Source organism: Brachycentrus maculatus, unplaced genomic scaffold (genome assembly GCF_059751285.1).
Source record: "Brachycentrus maculatus isolate JH-2025_06_01 unplaced genomic scaffold, ASM5975128v1 h1tg000115l, whole genome shotgun sequence".
In the NCBI taxonomy this organism is placed as follows: Eukaryota; Metazoa; Arthropoda; class Insecta; order Trichoptera; family Brachycentridae; genus Brachycentrus; species Brachycentrus maculatus.
The window spans coordinates 1439406-1466676 of NW_028280868.1; the positions used below are offsets into that span (position 1 = coordinate 1439406).

Here is a 27271-nt window from a genome sequence, read left to right on the forward strand (position 1 = left end):
TTAAAGTCTGTTATTGACAGCGGTTTGATGAACAATGAATGAAGTTATTTTTCAGTAAATATGTACTAATATAATGTTACATAATTATTTCTCGGCACCGTGTACCTTATTCTTAGGTAAGTAAACAACTGGTGGAAAAATTTAAATCCAATGTAAGTAAAATAATTCACGTACAAATTGTATATAATGAAGCAATTAAAAAGTAATTTACCGCACGTTTTCTATTAAATATTGATTTTTTTACGTTAGACTTTTATTTTACGTCGTCCGAACGACGTTGTTAGATTCTGATATATATTTAAAAAAATATATTAATCGGACAGTAGATTATTCACCATGAGGATGATCTATCGATGAATATATTATATGTAAAACATGGTACCTTACAAGGGCCCAGAGTGTGATGTCTGCGAAGAATTTTATGCATGCGGTGGTTTGACTTTGTGAGGAATAAAGAGATAAGGCGTAGGACGCAGCAGACCTTGATCACAACTGTCTTCAAAAAAGGCGATTCAGCTGGCTTAGCCATGTACTCCACATGCCTCCCGAGAGCCGCCATCAAGCTTGCATCTTTTACAAGGCATCAGGTTCACGCCGCCCAGGACGACCACTGCTGACAATTCGTCGGCGTCAAGAAATACATGGAATTCTTGTTACTTCCGAAACGTGAGTAGCAAAGTTGTCAATCATGGGTAGAATTGCCAATACTACACGTGTATGTAAAGTGTTTACTTAAACCAATCTTTGGTAGGTCTTAAGCTTTGTAAATACCAAGACTTTCATGTAATTCTTCATCTATTTTGAGATATTAATAAAAAAACCTTGATCATCAGGACAAACGCATTCTGCTAAAATGTTTTTATACATATTTAAGTTACCCACATTTTTATCTCCACTTTTAAAATAAAATAAATACACTTGATAATACTAGTACATACATGCCATTCAAAACCTTTCTGTTTGATTAAATTATGCCCTACGTTTTGCCGAATTCCCTTTGTGGGTCAAAAGCTGTTTTCCGAGGGATTCCAAATTAATAAATAAATACCCTTGTACTATTTAAACGATGAAGTCCTAAATCTACACAAGAAATACTTTAGAAGAAAACAAGATTTCGGCATGTAATATTGGGATTATTATTTTATGGTTTGATGAGATTTCCAATATTGAATATTGAATGGAAACCTTTCCTGAACCCAATTACAGCCCTATACAGTGATGGAATATTTAAATTAAGATATTTATTTAAACAAAATAAATATTTTCTAATTTTTGGTATTTTATGCTACTATGGATTTAATAGTACAAACGAAAAATAATAATCTGTTACTTATACCAAAAAAATATAGTAACTTAGATTTCAAAAAAAAAATAATGAAAATAATTTTATATTGATTTTAAATGTGAGAAATATTAAATGACAAAAAATAAAAATATTACAATAAATATTTGACTAACGCGTTCTGGTGTGGAGACCGAAGAACCAGAGGCGTCAAGGACGTCCACCGATGAGATGGGTGGACGACATCAGGAAGTTTGCTGGAAGACAGTGGATGGGGACGGCGCAGGATCGGGAGGAGTGGAGGCGGAAGGGGGAGGCCTTTGTCCAGCAGTGGACCTCAACGGGCTGATATGATGATGAAATATTTGACTAATATAAAATAAAAATAGTTTAAAATAGAAATTTGTCTAGTCAGATAACGTAAAAAAAATATATATATATATATATTGCATAAAGCATAAAATAAACTAAAAATAAAAAAACAACAAAAATAACTTTGTTTTGCTATTTAAATCCCGAATGAAAAAATTTAATAAATTAACAAAAATAACAGAACCCTTAATCTCAAGTGTCTTTTAATTGAAATGTTAAAAAAACCCTTATACTTATTAAGAATTTTTTATTGAAAACAGTCATGATATATTTTAAAACATGTAAATCTCGTTAAACCATTATTGTATATATGTTGTAAATTGTAAATATGTCGTCTATTCAACGTATTAATTTGTTAGATGTCAGTGGTAAAAGTAAAGGAAAATGTGACTTTTTACATTAATGTAATAAAGATTACACGCTCCAAATATTTATTCACCAGTTTTTCCCTTCATTTTATTTCTCAGCGCTGAAAGGTTACGTTACAAAAAATGTCATCTAGTTTCCGATGTATTAAAATGTAACATGTAATACATAAATGTCAATATTCCATCACTGAGTGGTGTTCCGTGTAACCCTGACCCAGTTACTACAGCCTCCAGTGTCCTCATACGAGTACACACTTGTAACCTGGATGCGCAATACCGTTTGGGTGTTCGATGGGACAGTAGTGCCCCAAACCTGCACGGTTTACAAGCAATATTACCTCACAAAACCGTGAATTTATGGAACATGTCCCAAATGGTTTGAAATGAGTCGTGTTGATTGAGTTCTACAAAAACGCGAAATAATAGTTGATTACAGTGGATAGCTAATGCATTTAAGCCCAGTATTTGTTAAGTCGCAACTTAATTATCTCTGAATTCCGATAACTTTTTACGTAATTGTTTTTTTTTCAAAACACCATTTTTGTACTGGAAAAATAAGTTTTTCTTCGAAATAATAAGAGTTATTGAAAGTTGAGGGGTTTGAAAAAAAAAACAAAAAAAATATCCGATTTATATTCTTTAAAAAAAATCGGGCCTGAACAGACATGTGACCTCTCCGGTGGACGGCGGGGGATTGAATTCTGTGATTGCGTTGTATCCCCTTAACTACGTAGTGTAGATAGCATAAATGTACCGTTGTTTCTAACGACATTGGCATTTTGAAACCGGTTGTCGATCCGTATTATCGGGAACTAAAAGATGTGGATTTATTAATAAATAAAAAATTATACCTAATATAAATAAAGTTAAAGATATCTAGATGGCGTTTTTTGAAATACACGCATTATGGGAATTAAATTAAAAATAGAAATAACAAAAGTAAATAGAAAGCATCAGTGGAGGAGAGAAGGCTAATGAAGAATAAGAAGAAGAAGTGTCAAGGTAGGATAATGTAGGTAGATATAAGATAATACATCACAACCACTACAACCAATTAAAGTAAATACTAGAATCCATTTAGGAATCGAACCCAAGATGCCAATTTCATAGTCGAGTTAAGATCGTTTACAACCTCGTGAGAATTACGACTGCCTTTTAACTGAACACGCAAACGGTATTACGCTACCTGGATACAGGATGTACTGATACAATCTCTCTTATTGAAATGGGGAAGAACGTTATTTCTACATCCGGCAGAGTAGCTCTAGCAATTTCCACTTGATGTCAGCAATATGAGCGGAGTGCTCTTACAAAATCTCAGAGAACTAAATATATAATCAGCGTTTTATTTGCTGACTGATATTTGGAATAGAGTGGCTAATTATGGTAAATATTGTATGAACCATGATACAAACATGATACACGATTTACCCACAACGAAGGTTTAATACTCCCAAGAATCAACAATACATAAATATGGGAGTCGAACACTGCAATATATCGTTCCGAACATTTTTAATTTGTTGCCGACGGATGTTAGAGGTCAAAATAAAATATGGAACAAAGGCCAAATAAAGGAATGGGTGAATGATCAAGAGTAAATTTTATGAAAATTGTAAAATGTTAATATTCTTAATTTTTCTCTCATTTTAAAATGGTTAAAAACAATGAAAAATGTATTAAAAGAGAACTCCACGGACAAGACACACAAGGTGGCTTGGTGGGTCTCTGCAATTTTTTTTTAAATATGTTTTAAATTGTGATTACAATGTATACAACTTATGTTAAAAAATAATGTAGATACTAGTTGTATATTTTTAAAACAGAAATAAATATGTTATTTATTTTACTTCTTCCATATTATTGCTATTATTTGATATTTCAACATACCAATTCTCCAGAAAAGGTGTTTCAGAGAAATCATTTAAATATATGATTTCTTTTGCAAAGATGTTTCTGAAAAATAGTTTCAACATTTGAATTCTTTAGAAAAGCCTTGAAGATCTGAAAAACCGAATTTCGACAGTTTTCCAATTTATCCCGGCACGTCAGGTAACGTAGACATCTACAGTTATTAACGACAATTTCAAGATGGTGATGATCCTGAAATACACATTTAAAAACTGAAAAATAAATAAGGTCTATGATTTTTATCTCCTTCCGCACTCCAAGAACATTTTTTGAGCCATAAATTTATTGTATTTTTTTATCCGAAGCAAAAAACTGTTAATAACTACTCGATTTATTTCACTTGTGTTTGTGTGTTTTAGATCTTGTAGTTTCAGGAATGTTTCTATAAAGTGTATTAATTGCGATTGATATGCTTTGCTGGGAGGTGGTTTCTTGTGTTATGTGAGAGTGATTCTTAAATACATACATAAGTAATGATTGTTTTAGCATATAGTTGTTTGACTGTCGATATGTTGTAATTTGTTGAATAGTTCCTCCATGAGAGTCCGTCTCGGAACTTTGAGTATTATTTTCATTATTGATTTTTGGGAAACAATGTTTTATAATGTTGCAATCATAATATATATATATATATTTTTTTTTTTTTTTTTTTTTAAATGCCCAGACTTCCATATTCTTCTTCATCTTTGATGAGATGTCAAAAAATAATATGAAAATAACTCCTGTAATTGGAGATAATCCAGATTTTGTGAACAAGTATTTGGACACACTCAAAATGTTGTATCATAATATAATATTTTCGATTATCTATTTCTTTCGCTATTTAATAAATATTTCTCTCTTCAATCCCTTATCCGCACCCCAATGGTGCATATGGCACTGCATCGTATAAACGCAGTGTTATCTTGACCGTTAATACTTGAAGGAAAGGTGATCAGCCCTCCGCTTGAGGTACCAGTCCAGGATAGTATGAAATAAATATTATATTGAAAAAATATTTATTTGACCCTCCCTCCTGGGAATCGAACCCGGAACCTCCTGAACGGTAGCCAAGCGTGCTGACCATTATTACTCTGCGGAGGCGGACAAAATAAATATTTAATGATTAAATTTATGAAAAAATCGTTAATGCTATACTTCACGATATGAATTTGATCCACTGACAGTTGTGTTATAAATTTCATGTAAAAGTATAGTTTTATTGTTAAACTCAAATACTTTCCACTTTATTATCAAACTGACGTGGACTCACCCGTGATTGTTTCTTGTTGTTGTAGGTTACCGAAAACGAAATAATTTATACGAATTTAATAAATCCGGAAACGACAGAGGATAATCATTCCGCAATTTCCGTTTTTCACTGCCATCTGCCGAAAGAAGTTATTGCTATTTAGTTTTCAGGATCTCGACCTAGTTAATGCGTCATGGAAGCCTCTACAGGAGGCTGTGGCCTGAACCATGACCTGGTTCCGACCCCGGAACCCACAAACAGGAAGTAGGCTACCTACTTTCTATGAGTGACCTTGGACCCTAGAAAAATAGAAAGGGACTATCACCCATTCTAGATTTAGGAATCAGTCTCTATTTATTTTAGTAATACAATAATAATGAAACGATTTTCATAGTATTTCATATTTTAATCGCTAGCTTTGCGACTTTCTATAATGTACGTTTGCAAAAATTATTAAAAATAAATAAATATTATTTCAATATTAAAATTCGAGATTTCAATCAACGGAAAATACAAGTACATAAACGTGTCCTTGGCATTTAGAGATAACAATATCGGCGCAGCTTTTTAATATTTTATAAGAAATTTCCAAAATAAAAATTATAAATTTCCACTGTCAATATATTTTCAAATACCGTTTATAGACTAGGTGTTTATATGTTTCAGAATTCTAGTTAGAAATCGTAATTTCAAATGAATTTACCCTTTTAATTTCAACGTAATTTATAATAAATCCAAAATGTTAGAATTTATATCAACTCCTTTAATTTGTGCGAGCTTCGTAAAAAGTACAATTGAATTTCATTTAGAAAACACCTGTGGACCGATCTCAAATAATTCCCAGTTTATGTGATCGCTGAAGTGCCTTCAGACAATAAAATTGTAAAATAAAATATGTATTATGTATATAATGGTCAGCATACTCGGCTACCATGCCTTTAGGTCCCGGGCTCGATTCTCGGGGGGTCAAATAAATAATAATAAAACTAATAAATAACTGATTTTTGCACTCTAATATTTATTCAATATTTTCCTGGACCTTCATGATAACACTGTTTTCATATGATGCAGTGCCCTATGCACCATCAGGTGCGGATAAGGATTTGAAATGAATGAAAATTTGATATAACTTTTGAAATATATTTTGAAATTCAGTATACGTTGTGTTTTTATCGTTATACGAGTAGATATCTCACGCTTCATATTATAATTAGGTATTCCCAAAATATCTTTTGCCATTATATCTCCAAAACAACAAAGGTGTTTAATGTAAATATAACATGGCACAAATTAGTTATTATACCTCGATCCCTCGTGGATCACTTATGGCTTTGATGACTTTGTTGTTTATCATACCTTTCTCTAGGCTCTTAGCTCCAGATTGACATGGAATGCGTGGGAGAATTTGATGGGAATTGTTGCTGGCCCCGAGTAATTAGAGGGGACCATTGTGCATGTATCCCGGTGGAGGTCGGGACGTGCGGCGTTATGGGATGACGCGCGCGCGGGTGGGCGGCGGTGTGGGCCGCTGGAGGGCTCGTAAGGCTGCGGGTGGACGGGTGGCAGAGCGCACGCGCTGATCGATTAAGCGCCATTGAACTGGCTCGAGGGCCTGACACACAGATCCTTTATAAATAAATTCTTTTTAATTTTTCTTCTTCTTCAAACCCTTATCCGCACCGGATGGTCATAGGGCACTGCATCATATAAGCGCAGTGTTATCTTGATTCTTAACACATAAAGAAAAGGTGATAAGCCCTCCGCTCCAAGTACCAGTCCAGGGTAATATTGAATAAATATTGGAGTGAAAAAATCACTTGTATTTATTTTACTCCCCTCCCCTGGGAATCGAACCCCGGACCTCCAGCATGGTAGCCGAGCATGCTGACCATTACATACATAATTTATATTGTATTTTACAATTTTATTGTCTGAAGGTACTTTTCAGCGATCACATAAACTAGGCATTGTTTGAGATCGGTCCACAGGTGTTTTCTAAATGAAGTTCAATTATACTTTTTTACGAATCTCCCATTGAATCTCCATCTCTTTTACGAAGCATCCAACAGTGTTGCCCATTACGATACGGAGGCGAACAAGACTTTATTTTTTTTTCATTTTTATTTAGTCAATATTTATAAAACTAACTAAATAAGCATAATGCCGCTTCCCCGCAATGGTAAGCAGAGAGACACACACAAATAGTATTTAATAGATCTCTTTCTTTCTTTTTGATCAGCCGCCACTCCACTGCTGGGTATAGGCCTTTTCTAATGACTTCCAAACTTCTCTATTTTGGGCTTTTTCGACTCATTTATTAACCGCGATGGGGAAAATGTCACCGGTCCATCTTTTTAGAGCATGCCTATTCTTCCCTTCATGTCCCACGGTTTCCACTGCAGATCTCTGCTTATCTGTCCATTCCTTATCTCGCAACATGACCTGCCCATTGCCACTTTAGTCTGGCAACACGGTCTTTTACATCGACAACCATAGTTTTTATCATCGTTTCTAATTTTATTTCTCAGACTTTGGGCCTAGGAGTTGTCTACCATAGACTTTGTCTTTCCATAGACCGCTGTGCGTATCTCAATTTACGTTTGGTCCCCGCTATCAAGGTAATAGTTACCAGACCATACATAAGCACAGGGAAGATACTTGGTTTAGATTTATGGGAATATCCTTATTCTTGACATTATAAGGACATTATTGACTTTTGAAAAGGCTACCTTGTCCAATTCTTCAGCGTATTTCTGCTGTCTGATTTTCCATGAACAGATTCAATTTTCTTATTATTGATTGAGATACTGTTGTTGAATCATCTCTGGATCAATTTTCAAAAAGGCGTCATGGAGCTCTTTTTATCATGACATGAAGTTCTTCTAGATCCTCTCTGATGAGTACTGTGTCATCTGCGAAACGAAGGTGACGATTGGCTGTTTAGATGAAGATTATTACTATTTCATAGACATTAAAGGAGAATAGTAGCTTAAAAACTAATCGACAACTTACTACTTTATTAATATAAACTTTATCATTACACCTCATCTAAAAGCTCCATTTAACGCACTAAAGAACAATAGCAATTTTCTTTAAAGACAGGTTTTGTCATCCAATGAATTTATTGAGTACAGCAAGAATGTTGCAGAATTTTTCATTATTTCAAATTCTTTTACATTTCACAATATATCATAAATACAAGTACAAAAAAATATATAATACTAATACAAAAAAAAAGATCCCACAAAGGCATTGCCTGTGTGTGGGTATACATTTTATTTTAGGTTATAATAAAGGGCACTGGCAATAATACAATAGATTTCATAAATAAAATTAGTTTATAAGTGCTAATATAAACAACAAATATTTGATTTTAACAGAAAACAAAAAAATCAAAAAGATGAAAATGAAAAAAGTTAGCAAATACGTATTATATGAGTTATACGTTTAAAAGATGAAAGTGTTTTTTTAATAAATAATCTAAGCAAAATTTTTAACTTAGGTAAATAATGTCTAACATATAGTCTTTGTGGTATGAATTAATCTGTTTTTGAGCAACACTGCGAGCATGTTCACCGTAAATATTGGTAGAGGGGAATATTTTTAGAAAGGAGAAAGCCAGATTTAGTAGGTAAACAGAGCCAGGTTTTCTGATGTACTCCTGGTAAAAAATACCGCTTTAAATCCCCTAAAACAGGGTAAAATTGTATTTAAGAACCTTAGTAAATTTCATATTAAACATTTATCCTCCGCGCTCGATTCAGTGTTGGTAAGGGAAAGAAAAAGTTGATGGAGGGAAAAGAGAATACGTGGATAATGGTGTTAGTAACACGAGAACCCATAATTGAATTGACCTAAATGGTTAGTGCATCTTGTTGAATGGTGAGATTCACGGGTGAGACTTCACGACTGTATTGCTGCCTGCCGATAGTTTGACCAAATACGAGGTAAATATTGTGTAATATTTCATGTAAGATCCTTCAAAAATGTGTTTCTCAATTCAATTTACTAATATACCATACATGATTCCTAACTATTTTCAAAATAATGTAAATATTTAAAAATATTCAACAGGTTCTTTGGAATATTCTTCCAAGGTTTATTTAAATCTAACATTTAAAAAAAATAATTTACAAAATATTTCCAATAAGTAGTTTAATCACTCATTTTGGGACAGAGGTATGTAAAATAATATAAACATGACAAGTATGGGGAAAAAATACAGTAAGGGCATATGAATCAAGAAATGGGATAAAAGTACCATTGAAATTGAAGTTAAAATTAATTATTATTTCACAAACTGAACTCTTATGTTTAAAATACCGTTTGTTTATTATCAAATCACAATAATGTATTAAATAAATATTTTTAAATATCTTGTTACAAAATCAAATACACAATTATTTAAAATAACATAGTGTTTCATTTAACATACTAATTAACTAATTAACCATCATGGCACATCTTCGCAGAGGTAGGCAGAGAGAAAAGAAAGAAAAAACATTCTCCACCTTTTCACATTCATGTATCTCCTCATACATACCCACGATTATTCAGCCTTCTTACCTGGCCCCGTCCAAAGTATTTGAAGTAGTTGATCATGCCAGGATTTCCTCGGTCTTCCTCCTCTTCTATTGTCAACTATATTCGCCCCATATACGAGTATTTGTTGTATCGATCTTTCCTCACTCATTTGTTCCATGTGTCCAAACAATCTCAACAAAACATTCTTAATTTTATCAATGATGCTTATCTCAGCTTTGTTATTCTTTTATCTTTTTCACCATTTGAACATCAATCATGTTTCGCCAAACATTCGTCTGAGTGATCGCAGTTTAAATGCATTCGATGAATATCCTTTATTTGTCAACTCCATATTTCACTTCAATATATAACGGTTAGTTCTGAAACTCCATTGTGCACTGCATAGTATTAAATTCTAACGTACTAAACACTAAGTTTTCATTTTGTATACATATTATTAATTTTTACAGATTAAAAGTGATTTAGACCTTTCTCTATTTGGGTAAATTTATTCATTTATTGAATTAAATAGTACTTATACTTTTGCATTTATGTGCATAGGATTACTAATTTCCCTTCACAATGTTTTTAATTTATGCACGTACATTTTTTATTTCAGATCTGCTTCAGAATGCATTGGCTTGTTGGATTGCTTTGTTGGGTGGCTGTGGCAATAGCTCTGGTTTGTGCTGCGTTCCGCGTGCTATCTCGGTGGCCACACGCTGTTTGCTGGAGATTGCTGAAGTCTTCGCGAGAGGAAAAGGCCAACCTCACGCGGTGTGGAATATACAATGCTAATGGATACTTGGTAAACAGCATTTAAATATAATTATTAACATATGGTAGTTGTTAGATTTTTGTTAACATATTGTGAGGGTAGATTTTTGACACTATTTTTCATTTACAGGTGAAAATAGATCCCGATGACTTCGGGGGAGAAAACTTCCATCGTTTTGACTCTGTGGATTCGGAATACTCTATGACCGCCATGACAATTTTCCCCAAGAGAGAGAATACTCCCAGCATTCCACCACAGCCTCTACGACCAGCACCAAATATTTTACCCCAGTTAGTATTTATTTTTTATTATTTAATAAGAATTCTTAAGTATGCTTTAAAAGAAACGTATTGAGAGAAAAGTGAATTCAGAAATTAACTAAAAATGTGTCGATGAAAGGTTAACAGCGCATAAGAGTGCAAGTCCCAACATAGATGTATGAGAGTAAAACATGAAATTGGTAAAATAAAAATGAAACCAAAGTGATATTTGTTAAAAACGCAATCCTTTAAACTGTGTGGAAAATCGGTGTATGATCCAGTTAAATAGGAACAAATTAGAAACATGTTATATAAAAGGCTAAGTTGGGTATAATTTAAAATATTTTGAAAGGCTTTTAATGTATGTATGATGAAAGAATGACTGAGCAAGTATATTTGGATAGTATGAATGGGAGATCAGGGCGTGGAAGACAAAGAAATATTAAGCATGACTAAATCAATCAGAACTATAAATCTGACCGTCTCAAAAATCAATGTAAATGAAAGGCATATACAACTAGATGCATGGAAGTTGTAAAAACTAGGAGTGTTCTATCCTTTCTGCCTACCACTGCAAGAAATGGCTTGATGGTAGTGGGGGTAGTAAATAAATGTTTTATCTGAAATATGACTAAATAATATTAATGTTTCGTAATGATAATAATAAATTGATTTTCGTTTCAGAGAGCCGCGTTCACCCAATTCATTTGACGAAACTCCCCCTGCTGCTGCCGATATATTCCAAGAAAAGGCAGATTCATTTTATCACTACAACATCAGCACCGCCTTGACAAGATCGCTCATTTCATCCGAAACGACTAAAGAACTCAAATGTGATACCAGCGAACCACCAACCACTGTGTTCAGTCCTCTCGAAAAAATTGAGAAAGCTTTGAACACGGAAGAAAATGACCAAAATGACTGGAATACAAGAAAGAATTTAAATATTTACAAAAAACCTGAATACATTAGTACAAACCCGTTCCTCACAAATGGGAACCAAATCAACTGTCAATTTAACCCATTCTTTGATAACGCATACTTCCAGACAAGTTTCTCCGAAACACCCGATAATGGTTCGTCTCAATCGAACGAGCTTACCAGCGAGACGGATGTCAAACCCAAAACAGTTCACCACTTCAAACGGTTTACTTACTCCAGGAAAAACAGCTTTGAAAGTGATAGCCAGAATGAAGACTCCGGTAATGGTTCCGGAACTTTCAGGAGAGCAATATCATGTGATTCTGTAAACTCGGACACATCCTTGGGGCCCTTGGAATCTCCAGTACCTACTGTGACTGGCCAGCTGTGTTTGTCTCTACGTTGCTACAGGTAATAATACTGATTAAAACAAATTACACAATAATGTGCCCTCACTGGGTTTATCCATGCCGAGTGCATATTTTATAATACTTATCAAATAAAATCATATGAAAAGTAAGCAAAAAAATATATATAAAAAAAAAACTAAAGAAACTATTTCAAATCATTCGATTTTGTTTTTAGTTTAAAATTGACATGAGCCAATAATTTAATTATGAAATTGTTTCACACATTACCCTGACAGTAGCCCCTGTAAAGCCAGCTGAAACGTTGGCTATTAAAAATATTGAAATACGATGGCATGATATCCCAAAACTAATAACTAGAAGATTATTGATTTTGTTATTTTGATAGCAATATACATACATTTAAAATGTATTAATTTCAGGATTAATTCAAATGACTCCCTGTTAGCGGTGAATGTAATTGAAGCAAGGAATTTGACAGGTGATTCTCCGGACACGTATGTGGGAATATTCCTTTCACCAGATCATCAAGGAGGACACTTTAAATCTAAGGTCTCTTAAGTATATTTTAATCTTTTATATTAACAATATTAATCAATATTAACATTTGTTAAAAAAATGTATCGATGAAAAAATCTTAGTAGTAAGCTAAGCTAAGGGGAGGGGAATGACCTCTTGGCTATTCTGATATGGCCTTTTGACTCATACCTTTTTTTAAATAAATCTGAATATCTTTATATAAAAATTCAGCTTTCATATGTTGGCATATGGTAATCCATATGCAAACTTAACTTAAAGTCAATACTTCATTTTTTTAGAAACATGGCTTTATGTTCAATCGGATGAATGAATGTAGCCTTTAGAAATGAAAAGGTTCCCCACCTCAATACTATAAAATTGAAACTTAATTGATTTACAAGAACCTTCCTTGGAGTCCACGTCACCCTCTATTGGTTTAAAACCAAGTTCTGTTTTATATAAATCTATCTGAAATACAATGTTGAACAAAAAAAATTCTTACTTGGGATTTAGTATTATCTTTATAAACACATCAATTAAATTCTTATTTCAATATTTTTTTAAAACAATCTGACAATTTTAGGTGTGCCGAGGAACTAACTGTCCAAGCTACAATGAAACATTCCTGGTTGACATTGGGAAATCTAACAGAAAATTGAAATTCCACATATACTCAACAGAAAAAGATGCATGTACATTAATTGGAGAGGCTGAACTCTCTCTACAAGATGCCAGTTCATACAAACAACCTGTAACCACTTGGCTAACGCTCACTGATACTGAACAGGTACATCATAATATAAACATGATAATAATTTAAGATTTCTCTTCAACAGTTATGATTCTCATACAATATTTTTGGATGTGGTATCAGCTGATATGGTGACATAGCACCAAAAATATATTTTGTGACAATATCAACCGCCACCGTCATGAAACTTGTTACGTGAGTTGGTTATCATTATTTTAACTAACAAGTCTTTATACTTTTTAAGGGTGAAATAAAATATGGAGAACTGATGCTTTCAACCTCATATCTCCCAACTGCAGAGAGGTTGACGCTTATTTTAACAAGAGCGCGGAGACTACCTGATCCTATTGGATTCAACATATATGTGAAGGTAAATACTTAGACTTTTAATTTTATGAATAGCTATATAAAAAGGACATAACAAAAACATATTACACTGTATTATATACTCGTATAGACCCATAGACATGAGCCGCACAACTAGGACAAGTTGTAAGCTTTTTATGTCACTAGGAAATTTCGCTATCATGAAACCCTACTTTTTCTGTAAAAAAATTATCCTAGCTACTTATTTATTTATTTTTTGGCCCCTCACTTTGAAACAGTGAATTGATGAATCATTGAATGGATCAACTTTTATGACTATGATTCACTCAAAATTGGCATTTAATGCCTTAATCTGTGTATAGAATGGATCGTTGAGATGTGGTCATTCACAAACTAATCACATGTACTCTGATGATGATAGGAATACAAATAACATATTAAAGACATCTTGCATAGCGCTGCTGAAAAATTTAACAATATTTTTCATTTATATTTAACCCTAGATAACTAAACATTCGTGCACGCGACGACGCCCTTCTCCAAAAAGTAGGGTGCACTTACTTCCTGCACCCCGCACCCGCCAGGCTTTGTTTACAGTTTAGCGATTTATCATTAAATGTCTCTTACATTCATTCCTAATAAACCAAACTTAAGCGTTATGTAGCCAGTTACTATATTTAATGAATACTTTTTAATTGCTTAGTCCGCCTGAAGAATGTTGAGTTACAATGTACTACAAATATAGTTTAGTTATCTAGGGTTAAAATCTTCATAACCACATCACAAAACTTTATTAAACGATTGCTCAAATATGTTTCAGGTATATTTGCAAAAAAATGGTAAGAAGGTTGCCAAGAAGCGGTCTTCGATAAAACGTAGTGAAATGAGCCCGGCCTTCAATGAAGCTTTCATATTCAGCGTGCCTCCTCACCTCTTGTCGTCTGTAGAGCTAAGGGTGACTCTAGTTTATTTTCCCGTCGGAATAGAATTCTTCGATATTAGCCAGCATCGCAAAATTGGGCATATTGTTTTAAGTCGAGAGGCATTCGGGAAAGCGGGAAATCACTGGAATCAAATGGTCACTTCGGTCAGGAAGCCAGTCACCATGTGGCATGCCTTAAGGAGACAACATGAGTGAGGAAATTTATATTTTCCTGTTGATAGCCTAATTTATAGTAGAGAGCCAATTATCTGTGAGAAATGCAGGACACTTGAGCCATATAATATGTGAAGATTGTAATAAAACTTAAGTTTTTTTCAAAAAAGAATAATGACAAGGATAGAACATTCCATCTCAAAATATGGTCAAATTATAAAGACCATGATAATTGGGTGACTCTACTATAGTTTTAAATATTATTATTGTAATTCTATATCAAAGTGCTCATGATAACTTACTATTGTATTTATCACTTTGAAATTTGTATGAATTTTACTGTTTAAGTACTGTATCTGATAATTTTGAAAACTGTTTATAAATCTTGATTAAATATCACACTATCCTAATTGATGTATGTAATCAAATTGGAATTTTTTACTAACATCAAATGAAAATAAATATCAGTGATTGAATACAGGGTCCAGCAAAAAGATTTCTCATAAAATGAATAATATCCTCACACACAGTAATGAGTACTGCGGTATTCTTGGGTAGACACCATTTTGTATGGGTGCATGTAAAGATCTCTGCGCAGGATTTTTCTTATGCTCCTATCAGACAATCCCAGGGCAGCTGCAAGTACTGAACTCTTTGGAGAATGCTGAATGGACATTCTCACACATGCCACTTTTTTCAGCATTGTTACGGTTGGAGCTTAGGCAGGCGATTTTCTTTTCAACTCAGTTATTGTAGTAGTAGTCAACCTGTCACTATGAAGTTTGATACCCAAACTCAAATAGTTTTTCTACCTGGAACAGAATCATGTCGGTCAAGTATAAACCAAATGTGGATTGCTCGCTGAGTAGTAATCGCAGAACCACCATTACGAATACACTCCTTCACAACAAACACATCTTGCTCATCTCGACATTCCATTGCCCGTATTGAAAACGGGACGTATACCACTATCAATCAAAAACCCCTGCACCTACATATCCCCATCGCAAATTACACAGCGTCCTCTCTAAATTTGGTCGTTCTTTTTGCTGGACCCTGTATAAAGAAAGTTGTACAAACTGATTCTCCCTGTTGCTTCCATTTCTGTACATAATCTTAATTGCTGACAAATATTGATCTAATAGTTGCCTCTCCAAATGTATAGGTATATTTTTTTATGTATACCAACCTACATATATATCAAGTTGACAAAATGTTGATCATTTTCACTGAAGTTGCTGGACAACGGAATTATTTAAATTGTTGTTAGAATAGAATATTCTAGTCAACTTGTGATAAACTGATATTAGTAAAAATTAAGCTAAGTTTCATCAGGTACAACAAGACTGTAACATTCTTATATAAATTCTTTTTAAAAATGTTTTTTCTCATAATTTGAATCTGTACTTGAGACCCAACTTGTTTTAATTTCTTGCAAGAAACTCATCAAAAATTGCTTATTCAATTTTTCATTTTATCCCGATGAAACACTGTGTTTAAACACAATGTGTTTAGTGATAAATCACAGTGTATAACTTACACAGGCTGGTAATAGTAAGGGTATGGAACCACGAGTGCCCTAGCCACTGCTGCTATTCTCCTTCCTCTAATTCCTTACTATACAGTAGTAATATCCTTCACCTTGATCCCCTTCACTAACATCATCTGCATCCCATCAAACATATTTCACTCCTATGAATCTGGAGCGTAGGACTGCTCAGTCTCTCTTTATATAATTATGGTCTAGTTAATATCGCTATATTCAATTCAATGGGATATTCATCATTTGGGTGCAGACAGAGGCAAGAAGTCTTTTTTCCCGTTTAAAAAAATAATATTTTATTTTTGAAAAAAAAATAAAAATGAGGGAGTAAAAGAACTGGTTAAAGTTATGTTGGGCCAAATTAAGACAAGTTGTTATCGGTATGAAACAGATATAAGCAATGTGTTTTGTTAAATGCTGAGGGCATTGCAGAATTGTGTAATTAAATTGGTATGTTATATAAAACTGTGAATGGGAAATTTTTATTAAATTTCTTGAAAAATGAGCTTTATACGTATGTAATTATTTTTATTGAACCTGTATCTCTTATCCAAATGGTTGTGTAAACACTCATTGGATTGCTATCCGGAGAATATCACCGAACGGTAGTGTGTAGCACAATTTAGCAGAAAAACACCCAAATTAAAATTGATGTGTATACAATTTAGGTTTATGAAGCTGTGTATATTATCATTAAAAAAAGAGTTGTATAAACTCGTTTACCCCATATATTGAAATGTGCGAGTATAGTGAGAATTGATATGAATGGATACTAAAAGTGTTGTTTAAATTTATTGAAGTTCTTGTTATCTTCATATATTTATTTGTAATATTAAATCAAAATAACTCAAAATATTATAACTGAGACAAAGAATGTTGACACATCCAATGAATAAATTAAAACCATCAGATACTTTTTTTTAAACGCATTTATGATATTAAATTATTTTTTCACATAAGTATCGTAGATAGATGTCAGATATGTCTTTTACCAGAAGCTCTTTACTTATGGATGATATATTTATAAAATCAGATCTTAATTTCCAAAAGATGTCCATTTTTAAATAAATAAAAATTAAATCCTAATTTTTTCATTTGAAAGTAATTGATATTTATAATAATATAATAAATAACTTTAATAATTAAAATTATAGGTGAACCCAAATTTATGGTTTTGGAAAGAGATGAATCTGGGTGGGAAATGGTGGTAAATGAGGAAATTTTGTAACCAGTAGATGATTTTGTATATTTGAGAAGTATAAATATAGTATAGAAAATTCTAGGGACGGAAAAATTGATGAATATATGGGAAGAGGAGTGTATGTCCATACAAAAACTTAAATCTTATTAAAGATATTTGATTGAGGGTGTTTTTTTTTTAATGTAATTTATAAATATATCATTCATTAATGGTAAATGAAACATGTATTTTCATACTACATTGCAATTTCCTTTAACAGCTCACTCATGTAGTGTCAATAACTTTTTTTTTTTAAATTGCAAACCCAACTTTATTTATTAGGTGTGTCGATACATTCTAAGAAAAAAGCACATGTATAATACTCATGCATAAAAATATTGTTCTTATCTTTTTTAATACAGTTAATTACCTTTTATGATTAAAAAAACACTTATTCTAATTATATTAAACAATGTATTCATACTACTAACTGCCAATAGATGATTTGCATTTAATTCATCATATAACATTATAATTCATCAGTAAAATAATGGTCGCATTATATCCATTTTTAAATTATTCTTTGGAATAATTTTATGAATGTACGAGTAAGTAAGCATAACTTGGCGTTCGACTATATTAGACTTCAAAAAAAAGTAACGTTATGCACCATATAAACTGCCTAGTATGGAATAATATAGGGTAAAACCGATTAGTAACTGGCATTTAAGGCAACCCACTTATTTCAACCCATCTATAGTATTATTGTTTTAAAAACTTTATGTGATGTCTTACACTAAACAAAAATGTACCCACAGCATTATGTTAATGTTTTTTATGAATTCTGTGTTGTACACTTTTGGTCTTTGTACATACCTTTTTTACTCATTCTAATTTGTAGATAAGGGACCCTAGGGCACTGTTGCTCTTAGACAGATGTGATGCGAGTAAAATGAGATTGCGATTTAAGTCATACATTGATGGTCATACAATTTTATCATGCTCCGCGGTCTAAAATAATTAATAAAAAGTAGTTCAAGACATTTAATATAAAACTAAGATATAAATCCTTTTCTACTCGCACCACCAGGTGTGCACAGTTTGGAATTTGAATCATTTAATTAAAAGATCGCAAGATCAATAGCGCACAACACAGAGAGTATGAAAACACTCATACCCTTCACCCTTTGGGTGCATTTCTGCGACATCACTCGACATATTACGGATAAATAAAAAAATAAAGGTTTCAAGAAATCGGTCAGTAAATCTACAGTTCACCCTATATAATATTGTTATTTGTAAGTAATAATGTTAATTACAAATTTTCAATGTTATATGATATCACTATACAATAACATTTTGTACTGAAACTTTGCCTCTTTGTAATACGATTCCCATTTTTATGCGAGCATTTTATTAAATCCTTGATTCCATTTCTAGCAAAGATGGCAAATTATTGGGAATCAATTCTTTAATTGATAAGGGAATCAAAATGTAATGGACTTACTTTCTCTTTTGAATAATATAAAAAAGCCTTTTTAGAAAACTAATTCTATATAAAATTCTAAATATTATCTGTAATAAATATTAAAAACTTACTTTACCGATGGTCCATTATGTCAATATTTTATACATGGCTACTTTTGACAAAATCATACTTTCTTACTCATATTTTTAAATGAGTGATTTTCAAAATTAATAAGATTTATTTGTATTTAGCTTAAGTAAAAACTATAACCATATTTAATTTGACTTTTGAATGGAATATACATAGTATAGTTTTCAAGTGACTATTATATTTGAATACTGAAACCTCCGGAAATATTCATTTGATAATTGTCTATGTTAAACGTGTTAGTAACTTCTGTCTTCCACAATTGACCCTATCAATATTTAATAATTAATGTACATAAACCCGAATCCTGTATTATAATCTAAATTTTACTGCACTCAAAAATTGGATTAAGTCGCTAAATGAAGATAAAAATAATAGTTAGATATCATTCACATTAATTTTTTTTGTCTTTTCATAAAACGTAAATATAAAAATAATAAAATTTTGCCACTAGTGTCATAACTAAATAATTGTGGTTTTTGGACCGATTCATACTTCCTTTTAATGACTAGTAGTACTTTCAAATATCCTTTTAAAACAAGAAACTTAATGAAGATATTATTTTCGTATATGTATAGTGAGAAACATCATACTATCGTAAAATATGCTTTAAATATTCAATACACTTCAAACGGTTACCCCCAATTTATGAAAAGACCTTATAATAAATGTATTGTTTTTCATTTGATATCTTCTTTAGCATCTAATGTGTAATTATACCACTCTAGCCTGTGATTATAAACCATAGGACTTGATTTATCAAGTGTACCCACTCAGTTAGCAGACCAAAATAAATTGTACCTACCTTTATAGAATACTTCATTTTAATTTAATCTTTGTGATTTTTTTAGAACCGACAATCATTTCACCGTGTAATCAAAATAATTAGAGACAATAAAGCTATTAAAGAAATTTGTTTCATTTCCAATTGTAGCAATTAACACCCATTTCAGTGACCTCTGAAAAAAAATCATCACAGCAACCTACGTTAAGAATTTTTGATAAATTTTCCAAAATAAACAAAATTTGGAGTCCACAAATTGCTCACTCCTTTCAACAACGTCATATATCAAAAATCATTATTTTTTAGTTGTTCATGTTTACGGAATTCCCAGAAAATATACTAAATCCCAGCAAATGCGGCATATTTTTTACTTAACATTTACCCGCTACATGGCAGAAAGTGTTGTTTTTTCATTTTGAAGGAAAGGTATTGTTTAATTATTTTTTAAAATATAGTTAATATTTTTCAAATGGAGAAAAAACATTCAGGTTTTACCTAAAAAGATCAGTTGCACAGTAAAAAGTTCAATAAGTGGCTTGATATTTATTTTTAATACATTTTATAATATTTTTAAACTTTAAAAATGATCTCCTGAAAAATCAAGTTTTTTGATTTGTGACGTTGTTGATAGGAGTGAGCGAAATAAGATAATGGACCGTATAAAGTATCATTGAAAAACTTTAAATAAAGAAAGAATTCTCCATTTATATACACCTCCAAAGTGTAGTTGTTAGCCCGTGTGGCTACTGTGCTGGAGGTCCCCAGGTTCGATTCTCAGGGAAGTCAAAACAAGTTCTTTTTTTTTCAACATTTATTTATTATTACTTACCTGAAGTGCGGGTCTGATCACCTTTGCTTCATGTATTTGACGATAGAATTAACACTGCTTATACATACACGACGCAGTGCCCAATGCGGCATTGGATGCGGATAAGAGATTGAAGAATTTTTTTGTACCAAAAAAAAACTGATTTAACCCCTTAATGTAATATAATAATAATAATAAAACCCTTATCTGCACCCCAATGGTGCATAGGGCACTGCGTCATATAAAAGCAGTGTTATCTTGATCGTTTATGCATGGAGGAAAGGTGATCAGCCCTCCGCTTCAGGTACCAGTCCAGGGTAATATTGAATAAATACAACAGTGAAAAAATCACTTATATTTTTATTTTAACCCCCTTTTGAATCGAACCCGGGACCTACAGAACGGTAGCAGAGCGTGCTGACCATTACACTACGGAGGCGGACGATGTAATATATCAAGAGACATATTACCTTAAGGGGTTAAATTCAGCATTTTTATTATAATCAGGCAATGGCTGGCCTAAGTGATCACTGTAAATACCCATATTACTTCCATTCATAAAAGTTGTATACATAGAGTACATTCATGTAGGACAGAATGGTCAGAAATATTGCAGTACACAAAGTGAACACTTAAGCCAGCCAATACCAGGTCATAGGTGCTGTGAATAGTCAGACTTTCATATTACCTTTGTGTCTTAAACATCTCGTATCTGAACGATGCCTCATCCATCGTAGTGCGGGAATAAAACAAGTAAGTAGTAATTCTCAACATTTTTATTTATTATTTATAATTCACTCTCCTTATAATATATAACTTTAGATAAAATTCAATTCAACTAGGCAACTTCTTATTATCAACGTAAGGAAAGTACATTTCATGGCTTAGTATTACATACAATGTATAATAGAAAGCATGACCCTGAATACTGCGCCGTCAGAAGTCTTCGTGAACGATGTCATTACCCAAAATGGAAAATGAGAGTGTCAACAAAATAAAATGGATCGTCATTGATATTTTCAATAGTAAAACTAACACTTTCCTTCGATAAACAAAAAATTTCGATGATAATTTTACAATTCGGATAGCGAAAACATTCGCAACATTCATTTAAAATAATTTAATAAATATTAGTGGATAAGAAACGAGCATTTTATATGACAAAAAGTGATACATGAAATGAAATTATTAATACTGCCGCACTCGGAAACTGAGATATTGCAAGAGATTGAAAGACAAATTACATTTAACCACATGTGCAATATTCATTTAAAACAATTAACCCTAGATTCATTTGTTCGCCTCCAAAATACAATGGTTGATCTTTCGTGTTGGAGGTCTAAATAAATATAATGTAGGTGATGTAATATCAGCCAGGATTGGCACCTAAGGCGATGAACTAATTGATTAGTAATTAGCGATCGAGATAATACAGTGCCTTATGCGCCATTGGGTGTAGAAAGGTTAGAAGAAGATTCGTACCCGTATCTGTGAGTGCTGTTATATCCTTTCCTCTTTCAGACTAGCACATTCAGAATGAAATAATTACGTAATAAAAAAATTGTGTATTAGACTAAATTTCCATATTAAAATATGTTTATAGCAATATAAATTCAGCATACTTTTTATATACAATATTTTGAGCGAGTCCAATTCATTGTTTACAAATCTGGGTTTATCCATTTAGGAGTTATTCATATTGATATATCAACAATATGAAGAAGAATACATATAATAGTCTGAGTATTACAGGGCTTGCAACCTATAATTGCCTGGTTTAAGTGATCCAAAAACCAGTCTATTGTAGGTCGTAAACCCTGTAAATATCCAGACATCTATTGGTATATTCTTCTTGAGATATCAATACTTTTATCTATTTGAGATATCAATACATTTTATATGATTCGATCTATACTAAAAAGTGTGCATTCAAGTGTTGTAGTCTGACGGTTGAAAGGTTATGAATTCACTGGCTAATACTGTAACTACGAAATGGCTTAAAAAAAAGTTTTTTTTCATAATAGTTCTTTGTGGAATTCTAAATGCAATCTAAACATCAAAACCTAAAAATGCTAAAAAAAAATTGCAATCTTAGAGTCAAATATAAAATTACTCATTTTCTGCACGTAAAATGCATTTTTTGCTTATATGTTCAGTACGGCAGTATAGACATTAATATATTTTGAAAGATTTTTAAAGAATACAAGAAAAAAATTAAAGATAAATCATTTCCCATAAGATGTCATGAACTATTCATTAAGAGAATTGACTCAGTGGTATGCAAAAAGCATTCTGTATTTAAAAATAATGAAAAAATTTAACTAGGAAGCATTGAGTTTTTTAAACAATAGAATCACGAGGGCAACAAATACAAATACTCAAATATAGTCGAGAATTCTCAAGACTATAACGTTTAATATAAACATAACAAGTAAGATTACTCGTCCAATCAGCTTACAATTTGTAGGTACATTATTTTTTAATTTAAACTAAAATAAACATCATGGCAGTTGGTAACCAAACACAATAGAAATGTGTTAAAAAACTACATATATATATATATATATATATATATATATATATATATATATATATATATATATATATATATATATATATATATATATATATATATATATATATATATATATATATATATATATATATATAATATAAAAAACCCTACACTGCATTTTTTTTAAGAAAAAGTTAAAGATGAAATAAAGACTTAATTCCAAATGATCGTAACTGATTTTTAGTATATTAAAATATTTTGAGTAAAATGCTAGATTAATTGTTTTAACTGATATTTCCTGATGAATTATATTTAAAATATGTTAATGTGAAAATGTTTAAATGATGAAAATGTTTTTAAAAATGACCTTGTCAACATTCTAGAATACAAAAGACTTGATTGGAGAGCAAATACATATTGCTTATAACTATAATGTAGTTGAAAAATATAAACAATTAAAAAAAAAATTTAAGTATGGTTTTAAACGATACACAGATGCCAAACACCTTATTTTTGCAACAATAAAAAATACTACTCCTTAAACAATTTTACCAGAACCTATTTAAAAAATGATAAGTAATTACCCAGTAAAAAAATTATTGCAATTACAGCAAAATGGAGGCAAGTCTATCAGCATGCGATATGGGCAAAACATGATCCATAAAAACAAAAATAAGACGTAATTATATTTTTAGACTTTATTTCTCTATTTATAATTAAAATGTATCGTTAACAAATGCAGTGCAAGGTCAAGAAATCCTAAGTACCTTACATTAAAACAAAATATTAGATTTGAATGAATCAATTATTGTTAATATCATCACCGGAAATATGAATAAACACAAAAGCGTTGGGAACACGGAATACGCATGACTTTACAAACATTAAATTGAAACAGGGTATGTGATTTTGCTCACATTCATTGTTTAAAAAACATCAGAATACATTTTTCTATTTGCTAGCTACCTATAAACATTTAAATGCATCATTTTGTTTAGAAATTCTCAATTATAAATAGGGCACTTATATCTTGTAAAAAGCAAGAATTCAACTCAATATTAAATAGAAATGATTGTCCTTAAGATTTATGCACTTATTTTAATGCAAAATATTCAAATCTCCTTTTAACACCAACTAAACGAATTCCTAGATCTTACAGATTAACCAACAATTGGTAATAGCCCTGGAGCATATTTTGCAAAAAAATGCCCAACTTTGAACGTTAACTTGAGAGTTCGTATTTGAGAATGAGAGAAATGTATATTATAATTACATATTATTTTTTTGGGGTATGTAATTACATATTGAAAAAGCAACTTTAATAAATCATCCTAATAATAATAAATAAAAGATGTCAAGATTCGGGGTATGGTATGGTGTCACAACTAATTTGAAACGCGATTATCAGGTTCATAGGAGATTTAGAGACTGAGAAAATAGCAGTGAAAGATAAATTTATATTAAAAAAATACAGTAAAGACAGTTTATCTTTAAAACCATGAAGGATAGCTTAATTCTGTTCAAATAATATTCTAGAACCTGAAATTGAATGTCACTCGAATTCTATAGATATCATATCATTATAATTCACATTAAGAAAGATTTATTTTATTTATTGTTTCGGCATTCACTCTGTGGTAAGACATGATGAAATTGTAAAAGAAAAACACTAGTTTTTTACCACTCGAGTCGAGTGATAAAAAACAAGAGTTTTTCTTTTACAATAAAGTTATACATAACACTTTTTAAAAAGAAAAAGTTCTCTTTGTGTCTCTTGAAAAGTTGCCATATATTAATTCATATTTCCGGTGACGATTGGTCACTAATACGACGCATTGTTTGGGGATCGAAGCAGTCTTGTATTTACACGATAAATTATCTATTTAGTATAGTAAAAACATGATCATCAAAATACTTCATTTCAAAATTTGCATTAGAAAAATATATCGTTTATTAAATCTACTTGTTTAATTCGATAGAAAACATTGGTCCCGCACGCCCCTTATCGGCTTTCGAACGATTCAACTTTCAAACGACTAACCTTAACAATGTTCTTAACACTAGCTCTACATAACTTGTAAATAAATTACACTTAGATTTGTAAAAAAAAGAAAAACTAATAATCCTAGGACAGAGATCACAGCCGTTTTGAATCGGGTCGAGGTATATTACACGGCACTGTATTTGGTATTATCATGCCTTGTGTATGTACAAAAGTTGCGACGCTTCTCACTTCGCACACTCCATGGCCTCAGAATAACACCGGAGGTGGTTCGTCCAAGTAACTTGACTCCGGGGAACAAAACTGATCTGTGACGGGACACTCCGCTGTTTCTTACGGTCACAGAAACACTCCCCCCCTCCCTACTCGCCGCACAATCCCCGAGGATAAGGAACCTTTACAGGTTGTAGTGACACCGTCTCGAGGAACGGTCCTGTTATCCTATCGCCGTCAGAGTTGACCGCTTTCTCGCAGCATCTTCCGCCGTTGGTCTGAAAAATATATTCAAATTTTACTATTTAATAAATAAAATAAATTATTAAATTATAGACATATATTTTTATTTGACTCTCTTAGATTATTCACAGTTAAGCAGATAGTGGTAGAATTTTTATTTACACCAACAAACTTACCCAGTTATTATATGATGCATGATATTCCTTTCAGACCTGAAGCCAAAAATAGTTTTTCCTCGTGACATTGAAAAAGTTAATAAAAATTGTTTGTAACATGCAATCAAATATGACATGGCTGAACGATGGAATCTAATTCAGATCTATCCGCTTCCACTATCCATTTTTTAATAGCACTTTTATTTTCACTTTTTTTATGGATAGTAGAAGCAGTTTATACAAATTTATTTCATAATTATCAAAGGTCTTTTCATCAAAACAGGCATGTGTTATGTTTCGTTTGATGTGTTTCCGTGTTTTGTATCAGACAATGGATAATTCTACTACCCCCTCTTCAACCTTCAATGTCCCAAGGACCCAACTCTAAAATTTGGGATTAGCTTCACATACGGTGTTTGAAAATGATGCGGAATGCATCGAAACACGTGTCACAGTAGATTTTAAGAAATAGTGGTATTTACTAAGTAAAACATTAATTAAAAATGGATAGATTTTACCACAAAGTGACTGCCGAATCAATTAATGGAAAAACACCCACGTTGTTAAAAATGATAAGCTTTGTTACTGATTTGTAAAAATCGCATAGGTATACCTGTAGATGTGTGTAGAGTGAGAGGCGTTGTGGTAGATGGCGGTGAGGGGGAGGCGGGCGGCCTTGCGGTCCCGCCTTCTCTGCAACACGGCCCGACCCAGAGCTCCCGGCCAGAGGGAAGCACTCAGGGACCTCCAGACCAGCCTTTTACGAGAAAATATATATAATTAGTGCGCCGATACAATGTGAGAACAGAAACCAAGTGTTTTCTTAAAACAAAATATCAATTGGAAGCACATGCGGTTTCAACCCAATTCCACTCAGGAATTCGGGAGTGGAAATGAAAATATTACCATAAATCGCTCGATCTTTTCAAGAACGTCATAAATAAAATAACTTATTTTTAGGTTTTTTAGGAGAATGTTTTTAAAGTTTAAAAATATTATACAATGTATTAAAAATAAATATCAAGCCACTTATTAAACTTTTTACTGTGCAAAAGATTTTTTTAGGTAAAACCTTGAAAAGGTTTTTTTCGGTTTGAAAAATATTTAGTATTTTTAAAAAAATTATTAAACAATACCTTTACTTCAAAATGCAAAAACAACACTTTCGGCCCTGTAGCGAGTAAATATTAAGTTAAAAATATGCCCCTTTTGCTGGGATATAGTACATTTTCTGGGCATTCTGAAAACATGCACAACTGAAAATTGTCAATTTTTGATTTATGACGTTCTTGAAAGGAGTGAGCGAAATGTCAATTTAGATTTAAGAGTACGTAGTGAAGCAATAGATTAAGGGTTTCTTGATTTGATGGATTTCGATGTTAAAATTTATTCGTTCTTGTTTGAAATTAAATAGATTCTTCAGAAAGCGGCTGTTTTCGATGGAGTTTCCAAGACAATCCAAAATAAATAATTTGATTTACTACCCCTTTTTAAGAGAAATGGAC

The 27271-nt window shown here is 32.0% G+C and overlaps 2 protein-coding genes across 2 annotated transcripts in view; one reads left to right on the top strand and one right to left on the bottom strand.

The window, feature by feature from the left end:
* Window positions 1-8753: 8753 nt before the first annotated feature.
* Window positions 8754-14877, top strand: LOC148309928 (uncharacterized). The gene is made up of 8 exons (XM_088259306.1): window positions 8754-9111; window positions 10308-10496; window positions 10596-10756; window positions 11411-12058; window positions 12438-12567; window positions 13118-13321; window positions 13530-13655; window positions 14433-14877. Exons 2-8 carry the CDS (start codon window positions 10320-10322, stop codon window positions 14748-14750), a joined length of 1764 nt encoding a protein of 587 aa, XP_088115432.1. The 5' UTR covers window positions 8754-9111; window positions 10308-10319; the 3' UTR covers window positions 14751-14877.
* Window positions 14878-24755: 9878 nt separating this feature from the next.
* The window catches only part of LOC148309929 (phospholipid-transporting ATPase VD-like), a 117717-nt gene continuing 115201 nt past the window's right edge, over window positions 24756-27271 (bottom strand). Inside the window, exons 14-15 of the mRNA XM_088259286.1 lie at window positions 26380-26523; window positions 24756-25646 (exon numbers count right to left, since the gene is read on the bottom strand). Of these exons, the coding sequence (XP_088115412.1) occupies window positions 25592-25646; window positions 26380-26523 (199 nt within the window). The 3' untranslated portion in view covers window positions 24756-25591. The remainder of the gene's footprint in view (window positions 25647-26379; window positions 26524-27271) is intronic.

Coding starts and splice junctions, on each gene's coding strand:
- LOC148309928 (XM_088259306.1), top strand. CDS start 10,320: ATGCATTGGCTTGTTGGATTGCTTTGTTGGGTGGCTGTGGCAATAGCT. Junction 12,568..13,117: donor GAGGACACTTTAAATCTAAG/GTCTCTTAAGTA, acceptor TGACAATTTTAG/GTGTGCCGAGGAACTAACTG. Junction 13,322..13,529: donor CGCTCACTGATACTGAACAG/GTACATCATAAT, acceptor ATACTTTTTAAG/GGTGAAATAAAATATGGAGA.